General features: G+C 38.8%; 1 protein-coding gene across 1 annotated transcript; it reads left to right on the top strand.

The window, feature by feature from the left end:
* Positions 1-7708: 7708 nt before the first annotated feature.
* LOC123474699 lies at positions 7709-8653 on the top strand (the record flags this gene model as incomplete). The annotated part of the gene is made up of 1 exon (XM_045177146.1): positions 7709-8653. A coding segment is annotated over exon 1 (945 nt), but the record flags the coding sequence as incomplete, so codon positions are not given.
* Between the last annotated feature and the right edge of the window lie 4429 nt (positions 8654-13082).

The following is a 13082-nucleotide window of genomic DNA, read 5'->3' as shown; positions in this document are numbered from 1 at the left end:
AGCCCCTTGCAGAATCTCAAGCCTTGGAACTGTGGTGATTGAGTCGATATATCAATGTGGGAGACGAAAGGGGGGGGCAACGACAGGGATCTTCAAGAATCTTGAACTCCACGACAGAACCAAACATATTGAAGTCAAGTACCACGTACATTCGTTTTCAACAAAAGAAAAAGAAAATTGCTGCCACATATATCGGCACAGAAGACCAAACTGTTGACATCTTCACAAAACCTCTGGTAGCTGAGCGCGATGAACAATTGAAGAAAGTGCTTGGCATCATCGAAGTTCTAACCCAGACAGCACAGTTCCGTCTTTAGGACGTCTTTTGTCCCAGTGTTTGTGACCATGCTTACTGCATTAAAGACGTCTTGATACAGAACGCTACGCGATCATTTCTGGTTTAAATGCCGTCAAATTCAGGTGTCAAACTGGGCTTTTGTCCGTATTATTCGTGGAGTCTAAGGTCCCAAACAGGGATATGGGACAATATACGTCTTATATAAGACGCTTAGGTTCACAGACATGGTTCATAACTAGGCTAATATACGTCTTATTTACGATGGTTACGGTCACAAACAGGGTTTATTTCTGGTACAATCTTCTTGTACAATATTGTCACCACACTGTTGTAGTGTGGTGTACGTTTTACGATGAATAAACGTGTCTTATTCACTACCCGGGTCTTCAAGTAACTCCCCGCGTTACATGGTGGAGATGCAGAACTTGTGGTAAGTTTTTGCGATGTCACTCTTTTGCTCAGGTTGTGCGGAGGGTGTGTCCCTTTGTGACAACATAGGAACACCATAGGAGACTCTAGGGAGAAACATGAGACCTAGTAGTGACTAATGAGGCAAAGGATACGGTAGGTTACCGTTGTATGCGATAGGGAGATCGGATTTAAACGAAGAGTCGTTCGTCGGGAGGTGGTAGGTTACCGTTGTATGCAATCGGAAGATCAGATTTAGACGAAGAGTCGTTCGTTTGGAGGCGGTAGGTTACCGTTGTATGCGATCGGGAGATAAGATTTAGACAAATGGTCAGAAGGCTGTAGATGATGGGGGTGCTAGTAGAGCCAGGGGAAGAAAACGCCTTTGCGACGAGTTTAGGCGATTTGCGCCAAGGGTTGATCAAGCAATTGTAGGTGGTATTGTCGAAACCTTCAACCCGAGTAACCTTGTGCCAAGGAACGGGAGTTGAGGGGACGACTGTGTAGGTGAGACGGGATGATTATCCGGGTGGCAAGACCCTACACGGGTAGAAACGAGGTTGGAAAAAATCGAGAGAATGTTGGAGGAATTAATGTAGAGAAGAAAAAGAGCGGCGTGAAAGCAGCCGGAGACAGAGAAGGAGAAGCAGAGGGGAGGACTTGGCCAAGCTGGAGACCCAATTAGTGGAGACGAGCGACACTCATGGAAATTCTTCGATAGCGGGAGCGGTTGACTTACTGAAAGTGGAAAAATCCCCCAACTTATGTTATTTCATGAACTCATGTACTGTGTTTTTGTTTTTCTATTCTCAGTTGATGTTTGACAAGGTGTTGTCTTTGTAGAGTATAGAGGGTCAAATGTTTCCCATGGTATGTTGAGTTTTTGGGATGTAGAGTTTTATAGGAAAGTAATAGCGGTCGGGACGACTCGCTATTAGGGAGATGTCACGTTTGTTGAGGCCCCATGGACTAGTTGTCACGTCCGGTGCTCCTGTATCAGTTATTGACCGCAACTCTACCCGAGATGTCTGGCAGTCTTGTCAGTGGATATTTCCCCCGGTAGCTGCTGTCCACAAAAATGCATAAATACTTGTATGTGTCCCTTACTGCGCCACAGTATACTTATATCTGTTGTAGTGTGGTGTACGTTTTACGATGAATAAACGTGTCTTAGTCACTACCCGGGTCTTCAAGTAACTCCCCGCGTTACAATATACTTGCTTTTATGGCACTGAAGGCCTTTTCTATGGTCTGACGTTTAAAAAATAAAAATAAATATCTTATTAAAATTCAAAGACAACATTCTTTTCTTTGTTATCTTAATCAATTGAGTTAGTTGATAGATGGAATATAAAGACGTGTAAATGGAGGATCCTTATATTAGTTCAAAAAATTTCGCGCAGCGTTTGGGAATCCGACGCATCAAGTGACGCTTCAATCCGATTCATGATCTCTCAATCGTGATCTTTGTTACGAACAAGCGGGTAAATTTGGCTGGCCAATACACTGACGTAAGCTTCTGTAATGAAAAGGGTAAATTTTTAAAAAAATTTAAAAATAAAAGGAAAAATATAAATAAATACAAGAAAATAATCTATTGAGAAAAAAAGACAAAATTCAGTGCCGTTTTACCCTAGCTGCTTCATGATGTTGTCGAGGCTTGATGACGAGACTTGATGATCAGGAGGCTTGATAAAGACGAGGCTGGATGAAGAAGGAATTGAATGATGACGAGGCTGGATGATGACGAGGCTGGATGAAGACGAGGATAGATGATGACGAGGATGAATGATGACGAGACCGGATAATGACGAGGCTTAAAGACGGGGTTGATTGTGACTTTGAAGTTGTAATCCAGTTTCCTGACCGCACCTATGCCAGTGAATTTAGAAAACGACTTTCCACTTCAGGTTAAAAAGAAGTGTATAGATCTATAAATATATGATATAAAACAAGAAGAGATTTACCGAAATGCTAAATTTACTTAAGACCTGATCATTGTTGAAATACAGTTGCCTTAGTTACCTAAAATCTTTACTTCCTTTGATGAAGCTGTTTCAATCCGGTCCCGCCATCAACGTCAATCAGAGAATCAGATTTCACTTTAGGAATAGATTTTTTTTTTTTGCGTTTTGAAAAACAGTTTCATTTTAAAATATACCACGAAGTAAAACGTGGGTTGAATTGTGAATGAGTCATTTTTTTGTGTTTCGCATATTTCAATATGTTGTAATGCAGAAGACCGTATCTTCAATGGCATCGTATACTAAACACTGAAAATGAGGCATAATTAGGGTTGGTTTGTGATCAACGTTAAAAAAACCATAAAAATTTATAACTTACCGGCAGTAGCACTTTAGCTCCCATAACCAAAATAAGAAATGCAGTAACTCATCCTAAATCTGTCTTACTAGGACGTGCAGAACGGGACCGCCAAAGGAAGTTATAAGGAAGCGCTTAAGCCATGGTCTTTTTAAAAATAAATCACGTCCCTCAGAAGACGTCTTATTTTGATCCATTTCTTTAAAACCCACGTTGCCACAATTAACAGTGTAGCGTTGGCGTTCAACATTGTAAGAATTACGTACACCACATCAAAGAATAACATAGAATTTCTTTTTTCAATACGTAGTGATTGGTTAACAAGAAGAAGCTCAGTCTATGATGCGGGAGTCCAATGATCAAAACTCATAATAATTATGTTTCTCTTCTGGTATTTTGGTCAAAGAGCGCAAAGTGTAGATTTATTAAATGCTAAATTTTAGTCGAAAATTTGTTTTTTTATTATGGAAGCCAAAATTATTTCGCTGTATCATTTGTCAGTCTAAAATTACCTATAACGTAAATGTTGCGTATATGGTAGACTACACGGCTGAGATGCGGGAGACCCGTGTTCGAATCCGATAACAGAATAACGTTTAAAGAGTTTTTTTATAAAGTAAAAAGCCGTCCCAGTGAACGCCAAAATGAGAGCTTTGGTGACCATATAAATACGTGTATTAGAGCAGTTTTGGACGGTCATCAACATCTGCTAAAATCATTTTTAAGTCGTTATTGTAGGATTTCAGGACAGAATAAAGAAATCCTAGTAGTGCCGCTAGGATGAATAAATATCCTTAAAAAGATGTCAGAGTGCTGTGTGGGAATGCTAAATGCAGATCAGAAAGGATTATACCTGGAAGAAGCATATCCATAAGCTAACAATAATGTAGATTATTTTTCTCAATCTTTGTCACACTTGATACGAGGCAATCGTGTACCTGGCATTTAATTAAAGAATAAGATGGATCAGAAACAATTTATCCGTAACAACTCATAACAATAAATAATATGAAGAGAACAAATTTTGACAAGATTAACTGTATGGTATGGCGGCGGCTTTCCTTTTGTCAGCTATCTGATGCGGCTATTCCTTGATTACCATTTCTTTTCTTCTTTTTTTTTTTGTTATTTGCCAGATCGAAAAAATTTATCTTGTTTGCGCATAGCTAATGTTCTCTGTTTTGTTATTTACCAGATGTTAAATTATAATTTTTCATTGCACAATAGCGGAAAATTGCCTTTTCATTTTTTGGAGAATAAGGAACGCAAACTGCTTTGCATTTAATTGCTGATTTCTACCAGGGTTTTTGACTAGACATTTTCACTGAATAAATTTCAAGCTTGGAAGATTCCAGAGGTTTGGAAAATATAGCTATGGCTATGATTATGGCTATGGCTATGGCTTAACGTACCCCTTCATGCCTCCAAATATATTGCTAGTGCCACCATACTAATAATATTATGTAGAAGGACCACTTTGTGCCCGGTAAAAGCCATCTTTTAAGACGCGTTTCGGACAACGTATACTCTTAAATAAGACCCAGTTTGAACCCGATAAAAGAAGTCTTCTTTATGCGATTCAAACTACGTGGACTTGAAAATAACGCCCAGTTTCAGTCCAATAAATTTTTTGGGAAACACATCGCACACAACACATAGTTTTGTAAGGACATCTTTTATCACTGAATAAAACCTCACGTGTTGTCTTGGAAAGTTAATGATTGGCAATTAAACCCATGTATACGCATCATGTTTACTACCCGTATACATGTCTCTCCTCATTGGCTCCTCTTTCTCACTCATAACCTTGGCTCCTTTCCCCTTTTTTTCTTTCATTTGTTTTCTTAGCAATCGTCTTTGGTTTGAGAAAGGGGGTTGGAATTCTAACCTCAACCCTATGTTGTTGAACCCGATCATCGGGTAACACGCGCTTTTTGTTTCTTTGCCTCTGATTTACCCCTAACGTGTGTCAGCTCTCGCCTCCCCTTTTTTTGTACGTCTGTATCCGTACAACATCTTTCTCCTGCCACTGGCATACTCGTCAGCCGTTGTGCATACCCAATCGGTATCCTTTAATTCATTTTTAAGAACCAGGTTTTGCCGTAAAAAGGCAGAGTTGATATTTTTTCCTAGTACTTCCTATGCCTCATATGCAGTTTTGGACATGAAGTTTCGAAATTCTATACGGTCAACGTGATACCACAGTCTATCAAGGGAGGTAGACAAACGCCCTATCCCTGTCGTCAACCAGAATAACGAAGCGACTTTTATGCTCCCCTAAAATTCCGCTTGGATTGCGGGTGTGGCTGGGCCCCCAAATTTAAAAAGGCTTGCGGATTTTGATGCTTTCTCTATAACCTTATCAAAGGAATCTCTGATAAGCTACCATAATCAGTAAAATGCTTCATCGCCATTGTTTCGTACGACAATATCACACAAAAATATTTTGCGTTACTTTTTTTAGACTACTCGTATCCCGCAAAACAACAAGTCTGTAAGAAAACGAGGAATTTTCAAGCAGATCTTCCTTGGTTGTTAGAGATTTCACACATTCATAACAAGATCTAATAAGATTGTGCCTGGAGGGCAAAGCGGAACATATTTTAAAGAACCAAAACAATTTATTCTTTATTATTTTTCTTATTTTTCCCTAGCCTTTATTCTTACGTAACATTAATTTTTTATACGCCCCTCTTTTCTATGTACTTTCTTCCTTAGACGTCTTACAGACTGATTTACCCTTCAAACGTTTCAAACTTAATTTTCTTGTAGTTTGACCTTCACGAACCCCGTATAAAACTAGTTGTTCTATAGAAAATGGAGAGAAACACATTTCACAGTTCAGTTCCTAAAGAGTTGTTCCCCAATTTTTTGTGCTACTGAAATATACTTTACAAGAAACGACAATGAAAAAGTAAGTTAAAATATTAATAACTTACATTTGGTGGCAGCGGAGTCGAACTCGGCTTTCGTGTTAAGCTGAATAGCGTGTGTTTTTTTTGTTTATTGTTTGTTATAAATTTTTATGGTAATAAGTGTTACTTATTGCCTTCTCTTCGTTTTTTGGCTTCCAATTTGGTTGAATTTTTTGATAACTTTTCATAGTTATAAAAGAACATGCTTTGTTAGGAATTAGTTCGTTATAAAAGATGAGGGCAAATGAGGATAGCGGTTTAGAAACCACTTTAGAAAGAAGATCGGTAAGAAAAGGGCCACTAATACAAAGATTTGTTCGATCAGTACGTGAAAGGTCCACTCCCTTACGATTAGGAGGCGGGTCGACGTCAATTTTGAGAAATAACGAAAATCTAGGTGTCGAACTAGATAGTGATAGCCCACATCAATCCGATATTGATCTCCTTGATTCCAATGAAATTAAAGAATTGAGAAATGATGATCAGTGGAACGAAGTAGTTAATATGCAAGTATCGTCACAAGACGAAACCGTAGTCGAACCCCTGATAGGCGAGGAGACAAGAGAATTGCTATCATATAATCAACTTCTAGAACAGGCTCGGGCAATTACGGACCTTGATAAAACAACAGATAGGGTAGAAAACACAGAAGATATCTCTATAGATTTCCAAAACCTAGAACTAATAAATGAAGAGAACCAAGATCGGGCATGGTTTTATCTGCAATACGGAAATACGAGAATAACGGAAATTCCTGTTGACGATCTTATTTTTGAATTGCAGTATTTACTTCGAAGTGACAAAAAAAATAGAGTTAACAAACAAAGAAGTAGGAACAGCCTTAAGAGCATTACTCTTAACCGAACCCACAATTTTGACACCAATTGAACTCTTTAAGCACTGTGGTCTAAAAACATACTACGAAAGTACTGATTCAGAGTATGAATCAGTGCACTCGGGAGAACAACGAAGAAGGTCAGAATCAGACTTAGTGCCCCAATCTTTAGTAACACTCAAAACTGAGGAGGAAAGTTCTAAAAACAACGTACCCATCAAAATTGTAAGAGCGGAAATCCACACACAAGGTGATCAGATTCCTTTAGATTGTCCTAAATTGACCCCTAGTACCACAGCAATCACTTGTCCGGCGGTTAATCATTTACAGTCTAGTATGAATACTCTAACTCCTCAATCACAGTTAGCGTCCACTCCGTGTAACTATTTACCGTATCAAGGACTACAAAGTCGGAAAGTCTCCTTTACTCCAGCGTCGATCGTTGAGCAGTCAAACAAAATCATGCAAAACAAACCGTCAGAAGTAATAAACCAAGACATGCCCATTACGATATACGTAAAAGAATTGAGCCGTTTGATGGAATCCGGAATGGATTATGAGGATGCTTCTAAAGCAGCTGATTGTATTGTGCAACACGTTCTAACGAATACTAAACGTTGCATTAATTCCTCTCAGAAATCGAAGCATAATGGACAGTCTGTTTTTAGAACTAGCTCTCAGCCTTCATATCTTACCTCAACCCCTTTACATACACAACCACTTGCGTTAAGTGGACAATGTGTTTAAAATCCAAGCATGCACAATAAGCAAAGTAATAACGGAGCAACTCCCAAGTACTCAGTTACCAGCTCGATTCCTAAAATGAATCCCTTAGTAATGTGTCCGTCAAAAGTAAACAGTATGGGAAACACAAACAATTTTATTTCTAACGCCATCGATCAAAATAAAAAGTTACAACAAAGCAAAGCAATGACGTTATTTAGTAACGTTGGAATTTACGTAGACCGTGATCGCTCCGGTCGCTTTAATAACTGGCTTGCACATCTAGAATCAGTACTGGTTTTAGGCGATTTCGAGGAGTCAAGAAAAATTATCTTACAACGTTCCAAATTGTATGGTGAAGCGGCTGATGAGTTTGATAACTTTAAACTTGAAAACTCAATTAGCGCGCAAATATACGACAGAGTAAAAGAGCGTTTAATTAAACTTTTCCACTCTACAGAGACCAGATCTAAACAAAGCGTTGAATTTCATAATATGCAACGGGAACCCGAAGAGAATATGAGACGTTATGCGAATCGTATACGCAAGGCCTTCCACTTAGCGTATCCTATAAAATCCACGATAGATAAAGCAACAGCTTTTTCCAGAGAACAAATTATGATGGACAGATTTCTGGAAGGGCTGTCTTTCGACGTCCAGACCAGACTTAAGTATAAAGAATTCGCAACTTTTGAAAAATTCATAGAAAAAGCTGAAATGACGGCCATGGCAGTAGAAGAAGCCCAAGTTAGATCCAGACTAAATGCTTTTCAGGCCAAATACGTCGAACCTAATAGAGAATTGACTAAAGTAAAGGAGGCTTTAGATCGCCTTAGTACCCAGGTGGAATCAAACACCCACCAAAAACATTTAGAAGAAAACATGGAGAAAATGCAAAGGCAATTATCTACCAGGAGAAACGTGAGTTTTTCACAGCGCTCACCACAGTTAAACCCTCCAATCAATAAAACAGGGGATTTATATTTTTGTGATTTTCACAACGATTGGGGCTATCACTCAATAAGCAATTGTAAAGCAAGGGAGAGTCAAGCTAATGATAAATGTTTTCGTTGTAGAGAAATTGGACACCGGGCAAACTTTTTCCCCCAGATAAAAAATTTGAAACCCACTCCTCCAGAGGGTTATGACGGAAATGGGAAAAAACTCCCTTTGTTTGAAGAAAGGGGAAACTAAAAACTACCGATGTAAGCGTTGGGCCCCTCGGTGGAACTAAGAAAAAGCCCCGACATCATATAAATAGTTTAGCAGTAAAATCTACAGTTTCTAGGATAAGAATAAAAATAGGAAATTCTGTTGTAAAAGCGCTGTTTGACACTGGAGCCGAGAGAAGCGTTATTAGCAGCACATTTTTTCATAAGCTTAAAGAAGGAGAGGAATTAATTAATTTCACTAAAGAGGTATTTTCAGAATAAATGAAAGGCGCCTCGTCACGGAAGGCACAATCACCGTTAACTTTTTTGTGGCAGAAGAAACGCCACGCCAAGCACTTAGGCAGAAATTCATAGTCGTAAATGGAATTGTTGAAGATTGCGTTCTAGGGCGCGATGCACTTTGGAAACATCAGTTTATCTATAACGGAAAACAACAGTCCATCTACCGAGTCCTGGAAATTGATCACTTCCAGGAAACAGAAAATCCCTTTGTGATTAGCAAATCTTTAAGAATTCCTCCAAATTCCACTAGTCTCTTAGAGACTAGAGAAGAGGAAACTCACCCTTTCAACCCTCTCAATACTTGTCATTTTGTTAGATGCTGTAATATTCCCTCCGGGCTTAGCTTGGAACCCTACTTCTCTACGACACCAAATCGTTCGCTCCGTGTGGTGGCTGTTAATGGAACAGATAAAACCATATTTCTACCTCACCTTGCAGTGTTAGGAACCCTTCATATTTCCAGACCTTCAAGAAAGCCTGTTGAAACAATGGCTTCAATTAGCGTAGCTTCAGATCCAATCAACACAGCAGCCGTTGAGTCGGCTCTTCCAGACATAGATGAGAAAAAACAAAGAGAATTTGCGTAGATTAATAATAAATAATTATAACAGTTTTGCTTTTAAAACAAGTGAGTTAGGCCATACTACTTTAGTAAAACATGTCATTGACACACAAGGACAAGGTCCTATTCGTCAAAGGGCATATCGCACGTCTCCAAAGCAAAAAGAGATAGCTAAAAATATAATCGAGGAACTGATGCAAAATAAAATAATTCGTTATTCAATGTTCCCGTGGGCAGCCCCGATAGTATTAGTAAGTAAGAAACCAGGGGATGTCCGTTTGTGTGTAGATTTTAGAAAATTAAATGCAATTACAAAAAAAGATTCTTTCCCTTTACCTCGTATTGACGACGTTTTAGATTTACTGGTGGGACAGAGGTATTTTTCCACATTAGATCTTGACTCCGGATATTGACAAATTGAGCTCGAGGAGGAATCCAAAGATAAAACAGCCTTCATGGTCGATGATAATTTATACGAATGGAATCGTTTGGCATTCGGTTTAACCAACGCCCCGGGAACGTTTCAAAGACTGATGAATTCAGTTTTACGAAGAGTTATTGAAAAAAATTTGTCTCGTTTATCTTGACGACATAATAATTTTTTCAAGAACAATTGAAGAGCATTTTTGCTATTTGAAGACTGTTTTTCCCTCTTAGAAAACGCGCACCTAAAAATGAAATTGTCAAAATGTGAATTTTTTGCGCAATCCGTTTCCTATCTTGGACACGTAATCACGGCTGAAGGAATAAAACCAGACCCTGCTAAAATTGAAACCCTTGTGAATTACAAAAGACCTGGTACAGTAAAAGAATTACAATCTTTTTTGGGACTAGCCAGTTACTACAGACGATTTGTAAAAAATTTCTCTACCGTCGCCCACCCCTTGTTATCACAGATCAAAGGAAAACCTACTGATAGTGTAACTTGGAAAACAGATGAAATTGCAGCTTTTGAGTACTTGCGACAATGTTTAATATCAGAACCTATCTTGATATATCCGGATTTTGCAAAGGAATTTCTGATTTACACGGACGCAAGTAACTATGGCTTAGGAGCCGTCATTTCTCAGATGAAAGACGGAAAGGACCAACCTATAGCCTATGCAAGCAAACATCTTAATAAAGGGGAAATCAAGTATTCGACAATAGAAAAAGAGGCCGCAGCAGTAGTGTTTGGGATAAAACGTTTCCGACATTACTTACAAGATCAACCTTTTGTTATTGTAAGCGATCACAGGCCTCTTCAGTGGTTGCAGACTTTTTAAGACGAAACAGGACGACTAGGCAGATGGGCGATTTTGTTATCTAATATGAAGTTCAGTGTTCAGTACTGACCAGGTCGAGTACACGAGAATGCTGATTTTCTTTCAAGAATACCGATGAATCTTATATCTGCCATTCCTGCAGACAACAACGTAATGTGTCAAGAACAGCAGAAAGATTCTCTGTGCAAAGCAATCGTTACGTTTTTGGAACAAAATGAACCTTGGAAAAAAGAAGATGGCCCGATGCCTTCTTGGGTCAGTGAAATAGATTATTTCTTTGTTGAAAATGGCCTTTTATGTAAACACTACGAACCTACGTCAGTGAAAAGAAGAAACTTTGAACAGTGTCAAGTGGTTGTTCCACTTTCTCTGAGAAAGCAACTTTTACAAGAATACCATGATTCCCCATTGTCAGGACATATGGCAACTAGGCGAACATTCTTTCGTCTAAGGGACAAATACTATTGGCCTACCATGTTACGGGATGTTAAGGAATATTGCACTTCTTGTGAACCTTGTGCGCTGGGACGTCGAGTGCATAGTACGAAAGCCTATCTCAACCCGTTAGACTTCGCTACAAGACCTTTTGAAGTATTGGGCTTAGATTTCCTAGGTCCAATCAAACCGCATTCACTTCAAGGAAACAATTATATATTAGTAATCACGGATTACGTTTCTAAATGGATAGAAGTCATTCCTCTTACCAACTGTACCACCCTGAGTACTAGTAAAGCCTTAGTAGAACGAATTATTTTACATCATGGTCCCCCGAAAGCAATAATTACAGATCGAGGCAGTAATTTTACTTCTGAATTATTTTCTGCGCTTTGTAAAGCTTTAAACATTAAACGCATGAAAACAACTGCGTATCACCCTCAGACTAATGGGCAAACAGAGCGATTTAGCAAAACTGTTGTTGAAATGATAAGGAAATATTTGGAGAATGGATTCGAGCGGTGGGAGGATATTTTAGGCCCCGTTGTTTTCGCTTATAATAATTCTGTCCACTCGTCCACACTTGAGACTCCATATTTTCTAAATCACGGTCGTGATCCAGTCATGCCGATTGATCAATTCCTCCGTCCTCTTCCCCCAGTAATAGTTACTCCCTCAGACTATAAAAGTCAAATTATGAAACGCTTACACGAAGCCTTTCAGCTTGTCAAAATCAATCTTTCCCAAGCTCGTGAACAACAAAAAGCCCAGTACGATAAACGCGTAAAAGAACAAAAATTTAACGTAGGAGATAAAGTTTTACTGGATATGCGAACGCCCTTGGCGGGAATTAGTAAAAAACTCATTCCACGTTTTATAGGCCCTTTTAGAATTTTGAAAGTAAGCAACAATAGTACTGTGGAAATACAACAAGACGTAGGAAAACAAACTCAGCTTGTACATGTGAATCGAATAAAACCCCTATTTGAGTCAATGATCTGGAAAGACGAACCAGGTGTCGACTTTTTTTATGTAAGAATTGAGAAACAAGCCGAAAAATTCGTACAAGAAACCGTAGATAACACGTACAAGAAACTCGTACAAGAAACTCTACCCCTAGAAACAAACCTTCAATCTGTGTTAGAACAAATTCCTTGTGAAAAAGAAACTCCTACTCAAAATTTGATGAGACCCCCACCCACAATTCCTCCTACTCCAAATTTCATGATAAGTTCACCAACAATTTCCTTACCTTCCAACCCGATTCCAGAGACGTCAACCTTACCCATACAACCAGAGCGTCGCCTCGGGTTACGTCCTCGGAATCTTTTAAAACCAGTTGTCAAATTCTGAAATTGTATTGCTGAAAATTTTTTTTTTTTAATTACGTTCGAATCACTTTATCTATCTTTAAACCGTGTTTAAATTCTAAAAACTTTGTATTAGTAATCTTAATAATTCATAGAATGGATCCCTGAAATTGATTTTGAAATTACTTTTCTCATAGATTATGCCTTCTACCCCTCCTCATCATACCGTTTTTCTGTCGCTTCCATGCTCTTAACATCACTATTTGTAATTGTACGGCTGCTCAGCCAAAAGGGTTCCTAAAATTCACTAGCGATGACTGTGATTATCAAATAAGCCCCCTTCCCGCTATTCCAGTATATTATGATGTCTATTCTACTCTTCCCCAAATCACCTGTTTTGTTGGCCATTCGTGTACCATATGGCTGGAAAAGAAACACATCTATACTGACTTCTGGGGTTGGCAAACTCCAAGTCAATCAAGAGTGCCAATAGAAGTCAATGCACATGAATGTGAAAAAATGCGTGATTCCCGATTGTGCCATGGCAAAAGCATG

The sequence above is a fragment of the Daphnia magna genome, linkage group LG7, assembly GCF_020631705.1.
Source record: "Daphnia magna isolate NIES linkage group LG7, ASM2063170v1.1, whole genome shotgun sequence".
NCBI classification, from domain to species: domain Eukaryota; kingdom Metazoa; phylum Arthropoda; class Branchiopoda; order Diplostraca; family Daphniidae; genus Daphnia; species Daphnia magna.
This window is presented reverse-complemented; position numbering and strand designations above follow the sequence as displayed.